We start from the raw sequence: 25,048 nt of genomic DNA, 5'->3' as shown, positions 1-25,048 counted from the left end.
ACTAAAATCGCTACACCCTTTGCCTTAAGAGTTAAATGAAGAAAAAAAAACATGACCAACCCAATCTCTTTTCAATTTCAAATGCTCTTTTTCATTCAAATGTGTTTCTTGTAAAAAGGCAATATCAATTTTCATTTTCTTAATAAGATAAAACTCGCTTTCGCTTAATTGGATTATTTAATCCCTGAATTAAAAGTAGCAAATTTCAAACTAGACACCTTAACAAACTAACAATATAATCACTTAATACAAAATATCACTCCCCTACTAATAAACAAAATTCACTCTCCCTCCCTTAATATTTTAAAGAAAGTTTATATAGAATAAATACAATTAGTTCCCAAAAAAGAAAAACACCCAAAGGTAGTAACGCCCTAAAAAAACTGGGTGTGGTGAACCCCACCAGTGGCAGATGACTATCAAAGATTTCAGTGTCATCCACCCCCCCCCCCCAAAGCCAGAAATACAATATATATATAATGATACAATTCAGTATTATAAAATATTCAGCCCAACGACTCCATTCCCAATAATTGGTTCGGGTCTTCAACGTCCATAGGACTGTGTCAAAACCTCCTTCTTTCCATTTTTCTCATTCTTTCCATTCTGTCCATTTCCATTAGCCCTCCTTTTAGGCGATGGCGGCGAGACTCTTCCCTGGCCACGCAAGTCCGGTAATGAATTAGCAAAAACCAATGCATCATGATCATTCTCAAAAAAATTGAGATTGAAAATTGCCGTAGAAAACCTTCAACGCAGCAGGGTATCGAAAAGCAAATTTATATCCTTCCCGCCACAACGCATCTTTAGCCGAATTAAACTCCCGTCGATGCCTAATAATTTCTTGACTCAAATCTGCATTAAAAAAACTCTATTGTTCTGACTCATCATTGGAGATTGACTTTGTCCGGCCTTCTGTCCCGCCAACCGCACAATCATTTCTCTATCCTAATAATTCAGGCACCAAATTAAAACTGCTCGTGGTGGTTGTCCCGGTAACAGTTTCTTCCATATGTGCCCTCTCCAATACTAAACCTCCTGAGAAAAACTCTTTTTCTTAAAAAATTTTATTGGATCAGATCCTTCAATATCCTCTGGAAGACCCAAAATTTTTACATTATTTCTCAGACTTTGATTTTCCAATGAACAATCTTTTTCAATAAATCTCTCTCCTGGATTCCCCAATCCACGAATGAATCGTTCACTCTCTCTATTTTGTCCTTATTACGCACATTTTGATCCTTACATTCAGAAAAAGCTGTCTCTTTTTTTTTAATTTTCTTTTTCTACATCCACTGATGTAAGGCATTTATTGACATCCCTCAAGTGTAGGCATATCTTCAAACATATTAGAGATTTTAGTTGTCACTTGAGTCATTTGTTGAGATACGTTATCCATATGATAGGCAATCCCTTCCAGGATAGCAAAAAAATAGAATCCAATCCAGGTTCCAGTTCCACATCTTGAGGCCCACCTTCTGCAAACTCCTGCTCCAATTGTTTCTGCGAACTGGTCATTGCAGGTAAGTCTTCTTTTTGCTCCACTATTGTTGGGCCTTTTCCTGTGCGGCTGCGGGTCTGCACACCTCCCCACCCCCCCACAGACAACACACATTCCAGCAAATCGCAGACCCTAGAGGCACCACGCAGGCCCGGCAAGACCAGGGGCCATGCAGGGGTGGTCTCCAACACCATCCTGCGCGTCCTCGGCTCCCTCGACGGCAGTGCAGACTCAAGGGCCCTCCTCAGTCCGGTCGCCCGCGCATCCGACATCACGAACGTGTGGGCCAACGTCAGCTGAACTCATCAACAAGCCAGTGCCATCTTGTGGAGACAAGACCGATGCCAGTGTTTTACTTAATCTAGCTGGAGTTCTCTGTGGCTTGGAGGTTTCAGATGACGACTCCTTAGTTCCAACTGGACAGGTAGGCCTCAGTTCTTCAGCACTTTTAAAAAGTAATTTTTTCCGTAGTTGTGTCTTAGGTTTTTTTAATATTAGGCGCCATTATGAACAAATAATGTTCTTAGAAATAAAAATGTTTGTGTACATAAATTAAAGTTTAAAAATGGGTGTTTAAAGAACTGGCTGGGGAGGATTGGGACCGCACTTCTGCCCTCTATGCCATCTTGCTACGCCCCTCTTGAGTTGAATATTCAGAGATGACATGCTAAGTTGTAATCATGTATCCCATTGGAAAAAATAACATACAACTTGCATGACAATTTTTTTTTTAAATTAAGGTGTGGGATCTGTATATGAAATATATGGGTTTACTAATGTAATAAAGTTTTTTTTTCTTCCTGGAAAGAGATGGCACCCAACACGGCAATAAGTAAATAAGTATGCTAACTTCTTTTTATTATATTTGGGGTAGTTTTTTTTGGGGGGAGAGGGAATAAAGGGAGAAAAGTTTTGTACATCTGCATTTCTTATTTGTTTGTATACTATATTGTTAATAAATAAAATATACAAAATAAAACAGTGCCCATCCACAGAACAGCGCAGAGAAAATACTGGATCAATTTCCAGACATCTTCAAGGGGTTTGGTGTTCTACCATTCACCTAAAAGATACAATTAAAGGAGGGCACACCACTGGTAGTGCATACCCCAAGGCGCGTTCCAGCACCACTAAAAGACAATCTTAAGCAGAAACTCGACCAAATGATGTCATGAGGGGTCATAAAGAAAGTGGAGGAGCCCACAGAAAGGGTGAATTCAATGGTGTGTGTCAAAAAGAAGATTAGTGATCTACACGTGTGCATGGACCCAAAAATCTTGAATGCCAATATAAAGAGGGAACATTATTGGATTCCAACCAGTGATAAAATTATAAGTGAGAGGGCTGGTGCAAAGTTTTTCACTAAATTAGATGCATCTCAGGGATTCTGTAAAATAAAATTGCATGAAGATGGCACAAAATATTGTTCCTTTTTCTTTTCTTTCTTTGGCTTGGCTTCGCAGACGAAGATTTATGGAGGGATAAATGTCCACGTCAGCTGCAGGCTCGTTTGTGGCTGACAAGTCCGATGCGGGACAGGCAGACACGGTTGCAGCGGTTGCAGGGGAAAATTGGTTGGTTGGGGTTGGGTGTTGGGTTTTTCCTCCTTTGTCTTTTGGCAGTGAGGTGGGCTCTGCGGTCTTCTTCAAAGGAGGTTGCTGCCCGCCGAACTGTGAGGCGCCAAGATGCACGGTTTGAGGCGATATCAGCCCACTGGCGGTGGTCAATGTGGCAGGCATCAAGAGATTTCTTTAGGCAGTCCTTGTACCTCTTCTTTGGTGCACCTTTGTCACGGTGGCCAGTGGAGAGCTCGCCATGTAACACAATCTTGGGAAGGCAATGGTCCTCCATTCTGGAGACGTGACCTACCCAGCGCAGTTGGATCTTCAGCAGCGTGGATTCAATGCTGTCTGCCTCTGCCATCTCGAGTACTTCAATGTTAGGGATGAAGTCGCTCCAATGAATATTGAGGATGGAGCGGAGACAACGCTGGTGGAAGCGTTCTAGGAGCCGTAGGTGATGCCGGTAGAGGACCCATGATTCGGAGCTGAACTGGAGTGTGGGTATGACAACGGCTCTGTATATGCTAATCTTTGTGAGGTTTTTCAGTTGGTTGTTTTTCCAGACTTTTTTGTGTAGTCTTCCAAAGGTGCTATTTGCCTTGGCGAGTCTGTTGTCTATCTCGTTGTCGATCCTTGCATCCGATGAAATGGTGCAGCGGAGATAGGTAAAATGGTTGACCGCTTTGAGTTTTGTGTGCCCAATGGAGATGTGGGGGGGCTGGCTGATGGAGGACCTCAGTTTTCTTCAGGCTGACTTCCAGGCCAAACATTTTGGCAGTTTCCGCAAAACAGGACGTCAAGCGCTGAAGAGCTGGCTCTGAATGGGCAACTAAAGCGGCATCGTCTGCAAAGAGTAGTCCTCGGACAAGTTGCTCTTGTGTCTTGGTGTGAGCTTGCAGGCACCTCAGATTGAAGAGACTGCCATCCGTGCGGTACCGGATGTAAACAGCGTCTTCATTGTTAAAGTCTTTCATGGCTTGGTTCAGCATCATGCTGAATAAGATTGAAAAGAGGGTTGGTGCGAGAACGCAGCCTTGCTTCACGCCATTGTTAATGGAGAAGGGTTCAGAGAGCTCATTGCTGTATCTGACCCGACCTTGTTGGTTTTAGTGCAGTTGGATAACCATGTTGAGGAACTTTGGGAGGAATCCGAGGCGCTCTAGTATTTGCCAAAGCCCTTTCCTGCTCACGGTGTCGAAGGCTTTGGTGAGGTCAACAAAGGTGATGTAGAGTCCTTTGTTTTGTTCTCTGCACTTTTCTTGGAGCTGTCTGAGGGCAAAGACCATGTCAGTAGTTCCTCTGTTTGCGCGAAAGCCGCACTGTGATTCTGGGAGAACATTCTCGGCGACACTAGGTATTATTCTATTTAGGAGAATCCTAGCGAAGGTTTTGCCTGCAATGGAGAGCAGCGTGATTCCCCTGTAGTTTGAGCAGTCTGATTTCTCGCCTTTATTTTTGTACAGGGCGATGATGATGGCATCACGAAGGTCCTGAGGCAGCTTTCCTTGGTCCCAGCAGAGCTTGAAAAACTCATGCAGTTTGGCATCCAGAGTTTTGCCGCCAGCCTTCCAGACCTCTGGGGGGGATCCCATCCATACCTGCTGCTTTGCCACTTTTCAGTTGTTCAATTGCCTTATATGTCTCTTCCCGGGTGAGGACCTCATCCAGCTCTAGCCTTAGGGGCTGTTGAGGTACATGTTCAATACACCATTTGGCCGATACTCCTGTCCAAGGATGCCTTTTGGAATTTCCTTAGCTCCTGATGTGTTCCACAGGGTAATGGAGTACATCACAGAAGGCAATAAATGGGATACCCATGTACATGGATGACATGATCCTATGGGGATCCACACAGGAACAACATAATGAGAGGCTCAAACTGCTACAATGCATCCAGAAATATGGATTATAGCTGAACAGAGCAAAATGTCAGTTTGGTCATGAAGGAAATCACCTCATGGAGCCAGATAAGAGCAAGATGAAAGCAATTCTAGAGATACCCAGACCCAGTCACAAAAAGGGAATATTGAGAGAGCTGGGATTGATCAACTTCATTGGTAAACTCTTTCCAAACCTGTCTTCCAAAGCAATGTAACTGATGAAGTTGTTACATGACAAAAAGGAATTCAAGTGGACGGTCAACCACGAAGAAGAATGGGGATGACTGAAGTCTACAGTCTAACTACAGAACCAGTGCTCTTAACATTATTTGACCCATCCAGAAGAACGAAAATATCTATGGATGCTTCAAAAGATGGAATAGGTGCCATACTACTTCAGGCCGTGGAAGAAGATTGGAGGCCAGTTACATACTTTTCAAGAACAATGGCCATATCTGAATGTCGATATGCATAGATAAAGATTGTCTAGGTCTGGTCTATAGACTCAAGAATTCTACATTTATGTGTATAATATACTAACATTCATGACAGAGGCAGACCACAGCCATTGATAGCGATAATCAAGTAAAATCTCACTGAGATGCTGCCATGAATCCAAAGACTGTTGATGAAGCCATAACATGATGATTGAATTGGTGTTGTTACGGGCTCAGAGGACCTAAAAACCCAGCAGCCATAGATATTCCCCAAGATAAATAGCTACTTTAACAAAAGTTGCTTTTAATTATCTTTAAACAGGAAAACAGGATCAAACCCTAACTTATTACTATCAACTTACTTATCCTAACAACCCCCTTCTGATTCTGATATAATGTGTGCCTAAGTTTAGAAAAGTTCTTTGATTCACAGTCCAATCTCACTTCTCATTCCACCAAGTTCACTAGTTGCAGGTAATTATTGTACTGTGCACTGAATTTAACATTTATGAAGCTCACCAGGCTTTGGTGCTTGAAAGGTAAATGGTTACCACTCAGGAAGGTTCTTGTCAGTTTTCAGAGAGATTTGTTGTTCCAGGACACAAACTAATTTCTTCTAATCAGCTACGTTAGTGTCTTTCCAAAGAAACTTGCCCCTTCAGGGTTTTCCAGATGATAATCTCTTTCTTTCAGAGTTCCTTTTTGTTTCCCTTATTCCAAGTGAAACATTAGACAGCCAGTCCTCTCCTCTTGCATGAACCACAAGGGCTTTGACTAGACTGAACTAAGCACCCACAACCAGACCTCAAAATGGGGTTTTTCCACAAGTTTTCCAGCTTGTCCTGTTCCAGTCTCAGTTGTTGCTGCTGAACTGTGGAAACGAATTCTCTCTCTCTCTCACAGAGAAAACCCTGTTTGACTCCCTCTGCTTGCAAAAATCACATGATTCTCTTAGAACAGCAAACTGCTCTCGGACAGTCTGCAGCTCCGAGTTCTTTCATCTGTTGCTTTTCAAAACAATAATCCATTAGTGAAGTCCCTTGGGCACTCTTCAAAGTTTTTGCAAAGGCACTCAGAGCCCAGCCTGTCTGGCTTGAGCAGAGCTCCAGTATTTTTAATGAGATCTGTTTTGAACTGTTTGTATGTGACCTACACTAAAACCCTGCCACAATTTATCTCCTTTAAGACATATCCATATACAAAACAAAACATAACAATCTGTCACAGTGCATACACCATGGAAGCTTATTGTGTTGGCTGATTCATTGCCCAGGGCAAATTCACAGAGTGAAGCACATAATGAGAGCTCCACAGAGACAAATGTGAATCTCCTTGTGAACCTGATCACTGAATCTCTTCCCATATCTGACATGAAATCCAAGCAGATCGGTGCTGAAACAGAAAAGGTCGCTAAGAATCTGAATGAAGGATGGCCAAGAAGTGAATGTCAGCCATACTACAACATCAGAGCTGAGCTGAGTGTTGTCAGTGGGCTTCTACTCAGACAGAGCAGAATTATTATTCCTCAATCATTGTGCCAAGAGATGCTGAAAAGGTTGCATGAGGGGCACCTTGGAATGGAAAATTTCAAGAAGAGGGCCAGAATTGCTATTTATTGGCCAGGGATAAATGCTGAGATTGATAAGATGGTTTCAAGAAAAAAGCTAAAGGAACCCATGATCATAACTAACTTACCAGAAGAACCATAGCAGAAAGGTGGGACTGATCTGTTCCACCTGGATGGAAAGAATTACTTGTTGGTTAGTGACTATCTATCTAACCATCCTGAGAAGGCACTGGTTCCTAACATGCCTGCTGCTTGTGTGATCCAATATACAAAATCAATCTTTGCAAGATATGGAATTCCTCAAATCGTCTACAGCGACCCATGCTACAGTCGTAGAGAATTCCAGAACTTTGCAGAAGAGTATGATTTTCGACATGTGACTTCAAGTCCTCTACATCCATGGTCAAAAGGTAAAGCAGAAAAAGGAGTTCACATAGTTAACAGCTGCTCAAGAAAGTAGAAGACAACTCCAGATAATAAGATTCTGGACATCTGGTACTGGAAGGGGATCAAGTATATTCAGAATTGTTATGTGCAAGGACAGCTCATGTCATTCAAACAGCTGAGGGATAAATATGATTTGCCTAATAAAACGTTTTTCTATTTCCTTCAGCAAATTCTTTAAGAATCATTGGGACTGACTATGGCACTGTCCGCATGGAGATTCTAATTTGAAAGGGGAATACGCGCAAGTTTATCTCGATGATGTATCTCCTATTCCAAAGTGAGGACCCAAAACCAAGCCTTCACAGGTCGAGGTAAAGGTGCGAGTTGGACTTGGGCACAACAATCAACAAGCGGTGCTGGTCAGCTTCATGTCTGGACAGCATGACAGGTGTTAATAATGTCAAGTATAGATTGGTGCAATTTCCTGCTCGTCACACCACAAAAATTACATAAATCTAAACCAGAAATCTTGGAAATGTGCTTTAGGAGTGATGTGGAGATTGGAACCTTTATCCTTTCAACCTGCCTATGTACAAAGATGAGATTCTTCTGGGAGGTCCTGGGGGGGGCGGGGGGGCATTCTGAAAAAAAATTACAAACGTGGATTTTCCACAGGATCAAGAATTGTAACTTCTGGGAAATATTACGAACATGAGTTTTAAACTGTCCAGATACCAAATTTAGTTTGTTACAGTCATGTTGTCGGTAGTCAGAAAGGGTATAGCAGTCATGTGGAAGTCTGACACCCAATTAAATATCACACGATGGAATATGGAAATGCAGAGTTGTATTCCCATGGAGAAAACTACATACAATTTGAGGAAGAAATATGGCACATCTGTTAGGGTGCGGCAACCCGACCTTTAACACATTGGTATGCAGATGTAATAAACCCCTTTTAGGGGTTTATATACAACAATTGTGCCAGTAGTGGAATGTTTGAAATCAGCCAATTGGGTCATGGCGCAGGTGACGTGCTCTTGCATTTTGTTCCTTATTCTTTTATTTTATGTTTCTTTGAGTTTTTTTTTTAAGTTCCTGTGAAGGATTTTGACTTTAACAATATTTTGTTCTTTGTATTTGTTTAATTTATATATTTTTTTCTTTTTTGAATTAGAGAACAGGAGGGAGGGGAGAGGGGTAGGGGATAAAATAGACTATGTTATACAGTATTGTTGGAAAAAATATTTGGATTTATAAGTCTTTGAAAATCAAAAATATGAAAGCACAAGACAGTGGCTCAGATCCTTATCTACCTCTGTTGAGTTACCAAGCTTCACCATTTGAACATGGCATGTCACCCACTGAGCTCCTGATGAGACATAGACTACGCACAACACTTCCCTAATTTGCAGGCCAAAACAAGAACAGAGATGTCGAAGATGTCAAACGGAAACAAAAGCATCTGCAAAGGAGACAAAAAGCAAACTATGATAAGAGAGCAAGAAGCCACTGGCACAACGTGACCCAGTGAGACTCAGAGATTCCAAGACCTGTGACAAGAAGGCCATTGTTCTGGAGGAAGTAAATCCAGGATCCTACACTGTTAGAACAGAGGATGGTTAAATACTGAGGAGGAATCAAGAGAGCCTGCTGAAAATGCAAGTCACACTGCAAAAACAGATAAATGCAGAATATCCAGCCTGCACAGCAACAGAGGAAACACCACCAGGGCTGGATAGTAGTGGACCAGCAGAATCAACACATGCATCTCCATTGAGAAGATCCACAAACGTTATTAAAGCACTTGACAGGCTAACTCGCTAAAAGAAAAATAACTGAGCACTTTAAAAGTTTGTTCTACTGATATTTGTGTTTATGTTGGTGTTTAACTTTAAATTGAAATGAATACGGTATTAGTGTGTAATGTTGCTAGATTGAACATCTTAAGGAAAGGGGATGTGGTGATAGAGTGCTAGTGATACTCCCGACCACTAGAGAGAGTCAGAGATTAATGCTGCTCCTCGGGTTAGATGCAAAAAAAAAAGGGGAATCATGAGGTCATGAGTTGTTAATAAAATATTGTTAATATTAAAAGAACACAAGTTTCTTTATTACTTAAAAGAAACATCACACTAGGTTCTTCCCACATTCTCCTAGTTTCAGTTCTCAGCAACAGCTTTTACACATCCCTTTGTTTGTTTTCCTCAAACTGCCTTCATGGATCCAATAACCAGACAGGTTGGTAAACGCTAGACATACATGGCCTCACCCTATTATCGATAGGGTTCAACATTCCTCCCTACCCCAATTTCAGTGGGGAGGAAACCAGTCGCACCACAATTTTCTGTCAAGCGAACCATTGACAAAATACATTAATTTGTTCACATTTGTTTATTTTCTGATATAAATTACATGAGAGCAAATTTATATTCTGTGTTTCAAATTTTTCACAAAAGATTTGTGAATTCTTTACAGGGCCAGAGGGATAACTCTTGTGTATTTTGTGTACATAACTATGAATGAATCCAGAATCTCATCAGGGTAAATGTCCATTACTTGGACCCCTGAAATTTTGAGAAAACTAGAGATTCCCTTCTTTCCTTCCATCCCTCTCCACAACTTAAAACTAACTAATTTTTTCCACTTTCACAGTTCTGAAGAACATGAAGGTAAAAGCTGCTTCTCCCACCATAGCTGCTGGCTGACTTGTTGAATGCTTCCTGCATTCATTCTAGTTTCAGGCACTTCCTGCATTCATTCTAGTTTCAGGCTGCATTTTCTCATGTTCTAAGTGCAGAAGGGCAGGTCAACATCAGAGACGAGTTGCAGATAAAAATCAACACTGAATAAATCTACAATTACTCTTATTATTTGCAATGATTTGTAAAAGTCACCCAGCTTCCCTTCATTTCTGGGAAGTAGTGAAACTATACAAATCCTTTTATGCATTTTAAAAAATTAAATCATTTGCTTAGGGCATTTTGGATTATTTTCAGTAAGCCTGCCTCCACCGATTGTTTAAGTCGTTCCTTCAGAGAAACACAAAGGGCTGAATGGCTTCCAGCTGTCTTTTCCTCTTTACCTCTGGCCAGAATAAATAAGGATGGGCCACAAAGAGTTTCATCTCCCAGTGACAGTTCTGCTCACACGTGGCTAGGTCAGACACCAACCTCTCCCTTTTGACACAACTGACTTAGATGGGTTTCTGAGAGGCCACATTGCAACAGTACACCATGCTACTCGGAGGCAGAATATCAGATGGAGAATGGGAATACATAGATCCTGAGCGAGTATCTGCCCTGGGAGCCTAACAACTAACAAAGCGTGTGGGAGTGTGAGTCGGCAGTGCTCCTGATAATCCCAGAGATGTGAGCTGACACCACTAATGCATGGCTTCAACAGCTCAATGGTTTACTCTGCATTAACCTTCAGAAATGCCCTTTATCCCTTTTTGCATCGCTCCATCAAGGCTATGTGACAGACACCATCCAGGGTCAATGGATGGGAGTGCTGACCTGAGAGGATGGGGAACATCTGTCGATATAGTGAGGATCCAGAGTCTGGCAGTGAATAGTGCTGCAGAGTAACCATTCAGAAGTGATGGACGAGTCTGGTGTTGCTTTCCATGTGAATCAATAATATCTTGCAGTTCAACACACATTCTACTGGAGGAACTCAGCAGATTGAGCCTCATCAATGAGGGCAAAGAACAGCCAGTGTTTCATTCATGAATACTTCGAGACTGGGAGTGCTGAAGAGGTGAATGATGGGTCAGAATCAAGAGGACAGTGTGTGAGGGGCTGGACAGGGGTCACTGGGGGATTGGTGAACCAGGATGTTGGACAAGTGCCTGGCAAAGGGAAAGGGCTTTCAAATCCCTGTCCATGATGTCGAAAGCTGACTCTTCTCACTGAGCATGGACAGTGAACACTCTTCACTGCTGTCAGGAGAATGAAATACACAAACCATTCGGTTATTGACCCTGTGCTGGCCCCACTGTCCTGCTCGCTTTCTGCAAGCTGACACTCTTTTCCCTCTCTAGTATTATCGAGCCCCTCTCCAGGTACTGTGACCCAAGTCACTTACTTATCCTCTCTCCTGCACATCCACTGCATTTGGTCTGTGCCCTTTCAGCACCCAAACCCCCACCTCTGGAAGCAGTTTCTCCTCTCCAAATTTTGAACACTTCCACGAGATCCCAGCTTTAATATTTCTGCTCTGGGGACATCTTCTCCAACCTCTGCTAGAATGGAGGCGTTCTGCTGTCCAGAAAACACCCTCTCACCTTTTATTTCACCCTAAATGATTGGGCGATGTGGATGTTCACAGGGACCTACGTGCACTTGTACACAAGGTTACGAAGGTAGCAAGCAAGTCAAACAGAAATGGTGCGTAGGTCTGAGTTATTATGAGAGGATGTGATGCGGCATTTAGGAAGGATTACCAAATTGGACAAGGCCTTGACCAGGCCACAATGGGAGCACTCTGGATAACTCTGGTCTCTTCACCCAAGACATACTTACCATAGAATTCAATTGTTTATTGCTACATGCACCTAGATTCAGCAAACACTGTGAAGAGGCCATTGGTCCCTCCTGCCTGTTCCAAAAGTTAAAAGCCAAGCCCCATTCTAGCTCCACATATAGGTATTCTGCCATCTCCAGATGCAGAATTTACACATTCTCACCTCAAAGCTACATTTCATTATAAAGAATTGTGCACAAGAAAAACACAGCACCAAAATGGCCATGATGCATCTTGTATGAATTACAATTTTTAATTGATCATAATGACTTCCAGGAATATGCCGACCATAATGTTGAATTATAAGGAGTGTAGGAGGCAGAGGGAGAAACCTGTAGAGGTTTAGAGAAGGTAAATAGCCATAGTCTATTTCCCGGGATAAGAGAAACTAAACCCAGAGGGCAGAAATTTAAAGTGAAAGGGGAAAGATTTAGAAGGGATCTAACTTTATTCACAAAGAGCGATGGGTACATGGAACAAGCTGCCAGAGGGAGGCAGGCACAATTGCAGTATTCAAAGGACATTTGGATTGTAAAGGTTTCAAGGAATGTGGTCCAAATGCTAAGTGAATGGACAACTTGGTTTGTATGGACGAGGGGCAAAGTTCTGTGTTGTCTGAGACTATAAGAGTAGGCTGGTGTCACTAATCTTAATTATTAACAAAGATCTATAATTAACAATGGACATATTGGAGCTGGGGTGCCCCTGAACAGTTTGGTGGTACATTCTGGACTCCTGGCTTTGGGTGCTCACCCAGTGACATCACCAGCACCCCTGCTATTATTCAACCTTTGTATCTTACTGGCAAATTGAACTGTCCCGAGTCTTAAATTGAATCTAGGTTCGGCATAACTAGAGCTCTGAGAAATACTTCCATCTCTTCGTATTTCTCTGCCCTTGAGACAAAGACCAATATTTCATTGACCTTTTTAAATTAACTTCTGTATCTGCCAAATAGCTTTTAGCAATATTTCCTATTTGCGAAATGAAGAATGAAAATGTGAATAATTAATACTTCTGAGAGCACATACGGGACTCAAGGGTGAAAAGGTTGGATTAAAAATTAGCCGGGTGACAGATCAGTGGGATTGAACTCTGCATAATTGATTGATGGAAAAATGACAAATTGAACAGTACAGCATTGGGAGATAATTAAACATGGGAATGAGCACATCCATTTTGTTATAACGATGGTCTCTTAGCTGGGAGGCTGATAATCAAGGGATCTGAATGGACTGATTAGTAGTGAGATCAGAGGCCTTCACAAGTCAATGGATCCAGCATAGCAAGATGGACCAAATGGTCTCTTACCACTCCTCCAGTAAAATGGGTCCAACAAAGCTAATGTTTGTAGTACCAGAAGGAAATTTCACATATAAAGTACTGTTGTTGCAAGCATGGGCAGACTGCAGACAAACAGTTAATGAGCAAGTATGTCACTGGGAATGAAACAGAGGGTTGGGCCACCAATATGTTGCTGAAAAGTAGAGGGGACAAAAGGCGAGGGGAAGGGCATCAAGGACAAGAGGAGATCAAAGAAGGGGAAAGAAGGATGGGGGAAGGTGAGCAAGAGGACAGGGGAGGGGAGGGGAGAAAAAGGTTAGGCTGCCTCTGTGGAGTTTGCATACTCTCCGTGACTGCAATGGGTTGCAGTCGCGTGACTGCAGGTGCTGCGGTTTCTTCCTCTTCCCCAAGTTGTAGGGTTGCGCAAGTTCATTAACAGCTGTAAATTGTCCCTCATAGGTGGTTGAGTTGCAATGGGAGTACAAAATGAGACTAGGACATATACCATGAATGGCAGAGTCCAAGGGAGTATTGAGGGACTTTGGTGTCGTAACGAGGTTAAGAAGATCCATGGGATATTGGCTTTCACCACACAGAGCATTGAATGCAATGCCAGGGAGGACATGTTCTAACAGTAACTAACTGGTTAGACCATGGCTGGAGTACTGTATGGTGCGCTGGTCACAATGCCATGGAAGGATGTGAGGGTGCAGAGATTAAGGAGATCCAAGAGGATCTTCTTCACCCTGGGAGAGGCGAGTACCTGGAACACTGCTTGAAAGACGGGGGGGAAGCAGTATCACTGACAACATTCACAAAGGGTCTGGACGAAGACCTGGATCACATAGGCAGAAAAGGCTACAGCTCAAAGGGGTAGCATAACCTGTGGCCTGAATAGCCTGCTTCCGTCCTGCATGCCTCTATGATTCAATAGAAATTTCACTTTGGTGCATCAAAGTTCAGTGTTAAAGGACATCTCGTATTTCAAATGTACCTATTATGACCCTGAGATACTCCAATGCCCTCTACCCAATAAAGGGAAGGAAATTAGTAAATGTTTAGCACTGCTTGGAGTCAGCAAGGACGTAGATCAATAAATGGAAGGTTGTGCTTAGCTCAGAAGGTCGAGAGTTTGTCCATCTCCGATGTCACAGTATTGCTGTGATTGGTGTAATCGAATTCGCAGCAAACAAGTCCTCCAAGCTATTGGCAGGGACTCATTGACAGGAATACCTTCAAGTCTCACAGGGAATTGGTTAACATTCCCTCCTCTTGCCAGCATTCAGATGACACAATTTGCTCTCTTCCATAAACACTACAGTACAGAAACAGGCCCTTCATCCATCTAATCTGACTATTCAGACTAGTCCCATCGACTTGCTCCTAAAATAGAATCATAGACCACAACCGTATAGATCCAGCTGATCTCTCTCTGTAATTCTGCATTTTTATCTGTGTCTTGCTTCTCTGCTCGCAAAACAACCCTGTGCCTTGGTGCAAGTGACAATGAACTTGACCTTGAGTTGTACTTACAGCTCACAAGCCTGTGCCTGAATTTCAGCTGATTTATCATCAGAGAACAGTTTTTTTCCTCGTTATCAGGCTCTTGGTCATTCTCTCGTTGCAAAAGATCTGATTAGTTGCAACAATAGTCTGGATTATTACCAGTCATTTATTTTGCACTAGGATTATTATGACAATTTATCTATCTTATTGTCTTTTTTAATTCAATTAAGTCTATAGTTTTTTTTTTACACAAGTACCTGTTCGACTGCAGCAAGCAAGAATTCTGGTGCATCTGTACATTGTATATGACAGTAAACACATTATCATTACTAAACTGAAAATGAGCAACCATATCAATACCTAGATTCCAAAAGCAGGTCAGAGACTGGGTACCTGTGGTGAGGGACTCACTTCCCAACACCCAGATCTTCTCCACAGGCACAGGTCAGTGACAGAACTGTCTCCATACACCCCAATGAGTGCAGCTCCAACAACTCTCCAGCGGCTTAAAAGTGTGCAGAACAAAGCAGCTCACCTGCAAACACCCAATCCACTATCACAAACATTGGAAAAAATAACATATAATTTAAGAAATAACATCACAGTATTCGAACAAATTTGGGAACCGTACATGGAACACAACAGAGAAGTCCTACCGCGGACCTCCACCACCTAAAATGACAGAAGGAGAAGACGACGAAATGAACTGACCCAGTATGTAATAGAAGACACAAATTTCTTGTTTAATTTCATTGTGTGAAGACATTGTTTAATGGGTTTAATGTATCATATAGGTTGAACGTTGAGTGGGTGGGGAGGGGGGGGGTGAAGGAGGGAGGGAAGGGAGGGGGGAAAAGGGGAGAAAATGACACTGTATATTCAAGAGGGAAATGTTTGTGTGTATTTTGGTTAGTATGATTCATAGCGTGAAAAATAAAAAAAATTTAAAAAAACATTGTTTGCAATTCTGCAGACTCAATTATGAAAGGATGAAATTTCCAGGAAAGAGCTTTTTTTGTGAATAATTGCTTGAATTGTTTCAAGGAATTTGTTGAAGAATTTTATAGCATTGGATTAGTGACAGATCTTCTGGTGGTTGCTGCATTGTTGCCAAGAACAGAGAAATACAAAAATCAGAAACAAGGGGAGGTCATTTAGACCTACAGCCACCTGCACCATTCATCAAGATCACAGCTGACTTTTTCCTGCTCTGTCCTCTCATCCTTAATAACCAGAAATCTCAAACTCAACAATCGAACCTCTATGGTCATCTCAGGGTGGGGCATTCCAAAGATTCCCTATCCTTCAAGTAAGGAAATCTCTCCTCACTCCAATCCTACATGGCTGTGACCAGGTTCAAGTCCTTCAGAAGCAAGAAACCTCCTGCTGACATCCAGTGATTTGTTTTTTTAAAAAAATATTTTATTTTAATTTTGTGAACAACACAAATCAAAAATAACCATTACTTAAATACATAAATTGAAATGAAAAATGTCTATGGTACAAGTTGGCCATATCTCCAAACAATCTCATTCCCCCACCACCACCCCCCAAACAAATCCCCAAAGTAAAGAAAAGAATGAAAAAGTAGATAAGAAAGAGCATAGAAAAGTAAGAAAAAAGAGAAAAGGAACTGTCAGGGTCCAGTATCCAGTTCATAGAATCTAATTCCTTTTCTTAGCTAGATCTCTAATAGGGGAAAGAACCAGGACACAGAATTCAGGAATAAAATAGATGTCCCTAAATATTCAACACTACATTGTGCAAATATGGCTGTGAGACCTGCAAAAACATGTAGTACTACTTCCTTGAGTCATAAGCAATTTTCTCCAGGGGAACACAACTATATCCAGAAGAGAATCAGACTTCCAAGAAAACATAATAAATTTCCTGGCCACTGCCAATGCAAATTCTAATCAAAACTTGGGCAGTTTCAATTTATGTCCACAGTACTTCACAAGAGGAACAATTGTGGACTTTGTGGTAATTGTCTCCCAATAATTTCATTTAATAAAATACTTAAATTTTCTCAAAAGGGTACCCAGCCATTATTGACTTTTCTAACTTTAAGCCACCTGTCTATTTGTGCTCCTAAATATGGGATCCAGCCAGACCCAAATCTGGAGAAACCTGGGTTATTTAGAAATACTGTGGTCATGGAAGAACACTACTGCTCCTACAATATATCTGGAGGTTAAACAAATATCCTTGGTTAGGGAATCCAGGATCCTTCAAACACTACTTCCACCTTGAAGATCAACAACATTTTCAAACTCGCTGATGACACCACAGTGGCTATCAAATAACGAGGAGACCGAATACAGGAAGGAGATTGAAAGTCTAGTGGCTTGGTGCATCAATAAGGTGAAGGAGATGATCACCGACTTTAGGGGAGGGGGCAGAGTCCACACCCTTGTCCACATTAATGGTGCTGAAGTGGAAAGAGTAGATTCAAAACTTTGGAATAAATATCTCCAGTGACCTGAACTTGGACAAACACATTGATGTCAAGAAATTGCATCATGCCTCTTCTTACTTATAAGACTAAGGAAGTTAGAATTAAGGAAGGCCACAATTGGCTTGCCTGTAGAAAGCAGAGGGTAGTAGTGGGTGGAAAATATTCTGTGACTAGTGGAGTTCTGCAGGGATCTTGTTCTGGGACTCCTACCCTCTGTTATTTTTATAAATGATCTAGACAAAGATGTAGATGGATGGATCAGCAAGTTTGTGAATTATACAAATATTAGAGGTTTTATGAATAGTGTTGAAGGTTGTCATAGTTTATAAAAGGATATAGACAGGATGCAGAGTTAGGCAGAAAAGTGGAAGATGAAATTCAATCCGTATAAGTATGAGGTGATGCATTTTAGAAAGTCAAACTTGAAGGCAGAGAACAGGTTTAGTGGTAGGATACTCAACAGTGGCGAAGATCAGAGGGACGTTGGGGACCAAATTCGTAGATCTCTCAAGGTTATCAGACAGGTTAAGAGGATAGTTAAGGCGGCTTATGGTATGCTGGGCTTCATTAGTCAGGGGAGTTTTGCTATAAATCTCTGGTGAGACCACTTTTAGAATATTTTATTCAATTCAATACAGGAAGGATGTGTAATCTATGGCAAGGGTGCCTCGATTGAAAAATCTGTCTTATGCGGCAAAGTTATCAGAGCTTGGGCTTTTCACTTTGTGGGCACAGAAGATGAGAGGTGACTTAATAGAAGTCTACAAGAATATGAGAGGCATAAAGAAGGTAGACAGTCAGCATCTTTTCCCCAGGGCAGGAGTAGCAAACACTAGAGAGCATCTGTACAAAGTGAACAGAAAGTTTAGGGGAGATATCAGGGCAAGATTTCTTTTGACACAAAAAGTTGTGGGTGCCTGGAGTGCATTGTTAGGCCTGGTGGTGGTGCTGGAACAATAGGGGCATTTAAAAGACTCTTAGTCAAGAACATGGATGAAAGAAAAATAGGAAGTTATAATAGAAAGGTAGGGAGGTTTAGTTTTTCTTTGGGTTGGTGTATATATAGGTCGACACAAGGTGGCTGAAGAGCCTGTAGTGTGCTATAATATTTTGTCCCTGAACAATTTCTATAGGTGCACCATTGAAAGAAGACTTATTTGATGCATCACAGTGTGGGATGGAAACTGCTCTGCTCAAGATTGGTAAAAGCTGAAGAAGGTGGTAAATGCAGCTCAGAACATATTGCAAACTTCCGTCCCCTCTCTGGGCTCCATCTACATCTCCCACTGCCTAGGGAAGGCAGCCAACATAGAGAAAAAGACAGATCACACCCCAGACACACTCTCTTCTCCCTCTTTGCATCAGAGAGAAGACTCAAGAGTGTAAAAGCATGCACCAACAGCCTTAAAAACAATTTCTTCCCCACAGCCATCTGGCTGCTGAATGAACTCCACAGCAGTGCTCTCATGCTGCCCTTGCTTGTTGCTAATAGATCTTCCTTTTCATTGCAATTCTGTATGCTGCAAGTTGTGCTCTGTACACAGCTGTATGAATGTTAGAGTGAAACACAAAAGTCTGCAGACACTGTGATTGTAGTAAAAACACAGAAATGATAAGAGTAACTTCAACATGTGAGACTGTTCACAGAACCCTTCTCTCTGTACTCTGTAAAGGAGGAAAGACTGTGGTTAACCAGAAAACATTGGTTCAGAGGATTTGAGCCAAATGGTCAATCTCTGTGTGCACACATTTCACCAACACAGACCATTCTTTCTATAATTACTGTGTTAGTCTTCCCCCACAGAGAAAAAGCGAGAGCACAAGAGAGGAAGCCCTTTACACTTGATCCCCCACAATAGAAAATGAAAATGCTGATCATAGTTATCTACAAGCTCTTCTAATCCCCAATCCTTTAACCAATCCATCACCTAAAGAGAGCAAACCGGCAGATAGAAACAATATTTGCCCTCGACAGAATTTCCCAAATGTACACATGGCTCATAAAATTACTGTTGAGTTGTCCAATTGAGTCACGAAGATAGAACCAAAGCTTTGGAAAACAGTGACAACATTAATATCACCTCTTAAAAAAAACAGGAGCTGAGTAACCAATGTTAAAGTCTGTCTGGCCGTGTTTATATGTAGTCTGAGCTACTTCTTCTCAATGTCAGTGTGTTCAGCATGTCAGCCTGATGCAAATTGGTACAAGAATTGATTTTAATACAAATGTTTTGAATTAAAAGGCAGAGTTTCTTTGTATGATATTCTATTTAAACTAAAATGTTTAAATGCTGCCTTATCTGATTGGCAAGGGATGCCAAAAGACACAGGCGAGATTTTCCAGGTGAAGGGAGCAGAATGTGTGAGTACACAGCAGGACTAACACAGAGTGCAAGGTAGATGCCAGTTGGATCCCCAAGAATGGTGCAAGGGTTTCTCATGTGTCAGTAGGAGACAAGGCCATGGAATAGCACTTTGCCACACCCCCCCACCCAACTCTACTTCATCACTCAGTCTGGAGTGTGGGCTTGCATCTCAAATAGACCCTTTTCAGAAACATGCTGGAGAAACTCAGCAGGTCACAAAGTATCCATAGGAAAGAAAGGCCAGGCCCAAAATGTTGGTTGTCCTTTACTTCCCATGGACACTGCATGACCTGCTGAGTTTCACCAGCATGTGTGTGTGTTGAACTGGGCCCCAGCATCTGCAGAATTTCTTGTTTAACTGGACCCATTCAGAGTCTAGACGAGGCAGTTTGTGTTAAGGGAAAGATTACAACAGTAACATTAGAGGATATATGTGGACAAATGACAAAAAGCTCAGCCAATAGGTTGGTTTTCAGAAATATTTTAAAGTGGAGAGGCAGTGAGATTTGCGGAAGCAATTCCAGAGCTCAGGACTCAGACAGGTGAAGGTGCATCCTCAGAATTAAAGGGATTATATCTGGGATGACGCTGATGGAGATTTAAGGTGTTTTCATCCTGGGCTTCACTTCGAGGCCGGCAGCAACAGCGGATAAATTTTTTTTAACTAACCTTTTCATGGAACAGCCCTAAAGTGCTGCTTTTATGTAGAGCAGCATCTCGGTGAGTCGTCCAGAGCTGTGGTAGACAGGGCGACTGTTGCTATGGCACCGGCCATCATATATGCGTGTCAGGGCAATGGCTGTCTTCCCTACCCATAATCCCTCACACAGCTGGACCGCTGTTTCCCAGAACAGTGCGCTGACTAGCAGCCCCGAAGGTTGAAGTAGCCCAGTGAGGTCCTGGAGCAGCCAACGGGGGTATCACAGCCCACACTGGCTGCCCCCCACCACCCCTGACAGCCCCCACCCAGAGGGGTTTGTGGTGATATGCAATTACACCACTAGTAGGTCATCCCAGTGACCTTGTATATAAAGCAGTCCAGAGCTACAGATCAGCCTTCCAGGTTCATCTTGCTGAGAGACAAGACCTCTTAGTGTACATATCAGTTTATTAAATTGTACTGACAATAACCACACCAGCAGTGCAAGTATAAGACAGCTTTAATAAACTAATATGTACACTAAGCGGTCTTGTCTCTCTGCGAGACGAACCTGGAAGGCAAGACTAGCTCTGGACTGTCTTATATACAAGGTCACCGGGATGACCCCTGGTGACCTAGTGGTGTAATTACATATCACCGCAGGGTTCATGAAGGGAGAGGGGCGAGATGGGTCACAGGCTGATTATGTCGCTGCAACGTCATCAGCTCACCCTGAAACACATTCATGCTGGGTGGCGGAGCGCTCCTCCGCTGACCCTTCCCCACGGGCTTTTGGACTGCATGAAAGGGCCCAAGACGGAAAAATCCAGAGGTGCGCACAGGGTGTCCAACCGGACGCGCCAACCGGTTCACGACCCGCGTGAGAAGGTTCCATCTTTGAAGTTTGCGCCTGGTTTACACTCGGGGCTGGCAAGAAGGAGCTCCTGATTACTATGCAGGATTGAGTGCTGCAAGAGCTTACAGCATAGATGCGTTGCCCACACATTGATCAGCTGAGTTGTGCCCAAGATCGGATTCAGCAAGCAAACATTCAACAAAGTCGGCTGCTGCCGTTCAGCAAGCACACGGAAAGCAGAGAGATCGCGGCTGCGAGTTCACGAATTCACGCACCCTTCAAATGCAAAATTGCATGAAATTTAATTGCCCGAAATTTTAAAAAAATCTGGAAGCCTTCTGTACATGTTGGGCAATTTACGGCCGTTTCTATAGCAACCCCTGCACCACACGCTTTTTGTTGGGTGCCCTGGGCTGAATAAAAACTGTCCCGTCACCGAGGTTTAATTTCGCACCGAAGTTAACCGCGGGCTGAATGTTGTGAGCGTTTCCCCCTCCCCCCCATCTCCGAGGCTCAGAGCGTTGGGCCCCAACTTTGACATACACCCTGGAGGGTTGTTTGAGAGGAGGGGCGAAACCAAGGACCCAGCTTCTGTCAGGCCCAGAGAAACTCCCAAGGCACTTTCTCCAGCACCCAGGGGGAGTCCACTCCAGGACCCAGGGACAAAACACCCATGATAATGGGAGCCTGCTGGGCAGAAACTGGCTGCCGAGCTTGTTCACGATGAACAGAGATCGTACATCCAAACAGGATGGCAGAGTCCCACCAATGGGACCGACCCGGGCCAACGTTTGATGGGGCAGAGGATGGGAACAAGGTTTAAAGTGGATTAGTTTTTACAGAGGTGGTTGATATTTGGAACCCACTGCCAGAGGAGGTTGGGGAATCAGTCACAATCACAGTGGAAACGGCATACAAAACTTAATGCGTTTCTATAGATAGATTCAGCAGTCGCCATAGACTTAGTGGGCAGAACGGCCGGTTCCTATGTTACATGGCTGACAGGCGCTAAGGAAATGCCAACCCTTCAACCTTATTAAAATCAATTCAGCCCAAGCAGCGTGTTATTTGTAAAGGAATGGGTTAATGTTTGAACGGTATCTAGCACCGCTGCCCCTCCAGGTGTACGCCCGGGCAGGTGTACCCCCGGGAACCGGCACTGCCTTACCGTTGAGCTGACTGTAGACCACTTCCTCCAGGTGCTCCAGACGCCGCAGGATGCTCCGGCTGTCCTTCAATTCTCCGCGGGCGCTCCGGCTCCGCACCCCAGCGGGAGGCGCCGGGCCCGGCTCCCGCCAGCGCTCCGATAACCGGCAGTACACGGAGAAGAGCACGACGGCCAGGAACACGCAGATGTTGACGGTGAGCAAAGTTTTGATCCTGCGGGCTGGGGCCATTGCCGGGAGAAGGTGCCGGCTGGCGGCGCATCTGGGAGTCCCGGGGCAAGGGCTACAGAGGGGAGCGTGAGGTGGGGAAGAAGGCTGAAGGCAAGAGGCTGGCACGAGCGGGGCAGGGGGTGGGGGGGGGGGGGGGGAAGAGCCAGGCGGGGCTGGCAGGGGAGAGGGGGCTCAGGCCAGCGTCCTCTGCATTGCCAAGTCGCCGGGCCGGTCAGCAGCCCGTCCGCACCGGCGGCTCCCGTGCCGGGTGTGTGTACAGGAGAGGGAGGGAGGGGAGATGCACAGCGACGCGCACACGGCCGCTTCATTGGTCTTCGCGCTGCTCTTAAAGTCACAGCGTCGGCGGCTGGGCAGCGGAAGGGTGCACTCAGCACCGTGCTCTTTCTTTCTTCACAGGTCACCACCGCCCGCAAACAATCGCGCGCACACACACACTTCATTCAATTGTAAGCCCGCTTCAATCCTAGCTGAGTTAACAATGACGCTAAGTGTTCCTCGTCTTCCCCAGATCACGTTCAGTACAGACCTAGTGGGCTGAAGGGTCTTTTCTGTGCTGTACTGTCCTATTCGCAATGCTATTACAGTGCTAGAGTCCCAGGTGTGAATTTGGCGTTGGCTCTAAGGAGTTTGTACGTTCTCCCCATGTTTGCATTGGCTCCTTTCAAAATGTACAGGGGTTATAGGTAAATTGGGGTTTTTGGTTGGTACGGGCTAATGAACCAGAAGGGCTTGTTACCGTGCTGGACTGAATCTCTAAATTTTAAAATTTATTCTATATTCTAATGAAAAGAGTGATTGCCTGTTCCATCTGACTTTGGAAGAGAGCTAGTGTTTGAGTTAGCTAATATACACAAGTATACACATACATGTTAACTGGTGCATGCATTAAAATATCATGTACACAGCACATTTGCTCGTCTATAGATATACAGATACACACAAATAGTCACCAACATACTTTCAAGCACTAAACCACATGTCCTTGTCATCAATTGGGCAATTGAGTTAAAGACAAAAGGGGTTGAAAAAGAGAGACTCAGCAGATAGGAGCTGATTGAGTTCAATAGTTGAAAGCAATCTAGCTCAGGATTCCCAAATTATGGCTGTAAAATCATATTTTATAAGGATTGTGCTGCAGAGTGGTCATTTTTGGAGTGGACTGAGTCAAAGTGAAAAGGCCTTGGTTCAAGGGGTTCAGATGATAATGCAGGAGTTGAAGTAAGAAAGGCCATCCCTGTGCGAGAACAGGTAAGGGAAGGTTTTATATATTTTTTCCTCTAGTCATAGATGATGGGAATGACAGGCAAGGAAGGGGAATGCTTCTCTTGCAGAATGTGGGTTCAGGAAAGCCAGCAGTATCCCTGACAACTTCATCTGTGAGAAGTGCAACTAGCTGCAACTCCTGACAAATTGAGTTAAGGAATTGGAGGTGGAGTTGGATGAACTTTGGATCATTCAGGAGGTGGAGGGGAGTGGGTGATAGATAGATGTTACAGGAACGCTATAACACCTAGGAGGCAAGAGGAGGGTAGATGAGCGATAGACAGAAGAAGGAAAGGGAATAGAACACCCCTGTAGCAGTTTCTCTCAATAACAAGTATACCATTTTGGATACTGGTGTTGTGGGGGGGTGGGGGGGGGGAGAGGGAGGAGAAACTATCTACCAGGGACAAGCCACTGAGATCAGGTATTTAGCACAGAGTCTGGTCTTGTGGCTAAGAAGGGAAGGGAGAAGAGACAAGCTGCAATGGGGACAGATAAAAGGTTCTGTGGAAGAGATTGAGTATCCTGGATGGTATGTCACCTCTTCAGTGCCAGGGTCCAAGATTGAGTTCACAGCATTTTTGGGTGGGAGGATGAGTAGTCAGATATCATTGTCCATGTAGGGACCAATGATGTGGGTAGGAAGGGTGAGAAAGTTGAAGGAGTAAGATGCTAGGTTGAAGGACAGGACCTCCAGGGTTGTGATCTCAGGATTGCTCCCCATGCCACATGCTAGTGAGGAGATAGGAGGATAATGCAGCTGGACATGTGGCTGAAGACATGGTGCAGGAGGGGGGGGGGGGGGGGGGGCTTCAGTTTCTGGATCAGTGGGCTCTCTTCCAGGGAAGATGGGATCTGTTCTGATGGGACAGTCTGCTTTTGAACTGGAGTGGGATGAATATACTTGTGGGAAGGTTTGCTAGTGCTGCTCTGCTGGGTTTAAACTAGATTTACAGGGGAGGGGAACCAGAGTGCCAGAGCAGATGGAGGGAAAAGATAATGTTTGCATACACCATGAGAAGTTGATGGGTTGTACCTGGTGGAAATGTTCTCCAGTGCATCTATTTCAATGCAAGGAGTATTATAAGGAAGGCAGATGTGCTTAGAGCATGGAATTATGACCTTGTGGCCATTAGTGACATTTGGTTGCAGAAAGTGCAGGACTGGCAGCTCAATGTTCCAGGCTTCCATTGTTTCTGATGTGATAGAATAGGGGGAATGGAAGAGGGAGGAGTGGCATTGCTTGTCAAGGAAAATATCACAGCTATGCTCAGGCTGAACAGACCAGAGAGAGGGCTTGTCTTCTGAGGCTGTTGGTGAAGCTGAGGAATGGGAGAGGTATGACCACACTCATGGGGTTGTATTATAGACTGTCCAATAGTCCAAGAGAATTGGAGGAGCAAATCTGTAGAGAGAT

At 43.7% G+C, this 25,048-nt stretch overlaps 1 protein-coding gene across 1 annotated transcript in view; it reads right to left on the bottom strand.

Moving 5' to 3' along the window:
- The window catches only part of galnt9 (polypeptide N-acetylgalactosaminyltransferase 9), a 185,039-nt gene extending 162,414 nt beyond the window's left edge, over window positions 1-22,625 (bottom strand). Inside the window, exon 1 of the mRNA XM_069932518.1 lies at window positions 22,140-22,625. Within this exon, the coding sequence (XP_069788619.1) occupies window positions 22,140-22,368 (229 nt within the window). The 5' untranslated portion in view covers window positions 22,369-22,625. The remainder of the gene's footprint in view (window positions 1-22,139) is intronic.
- Between the last annotated feature and the right edge of the window lie 2,423 nt (window positions 22,626-25,048).

This window comes from Narcine bancroftii, chromosome 4 (genome assembly GCF_036971445.1).
Source record: "Narcine bancroftii isolate sNarBan1 chromosome 4, sNarBan1.hap1, whole genome shotgun sequence".
Lineage (NCBI taxonomy): Eukaryota > Metazoa > Chordata > Chondrichthyes > Torpediniformes > Narcinidae > Narcine > Narcine bancroftii.
This window is presented reverse-complemented; position numbering and strand designations above follow the sequence as displayed.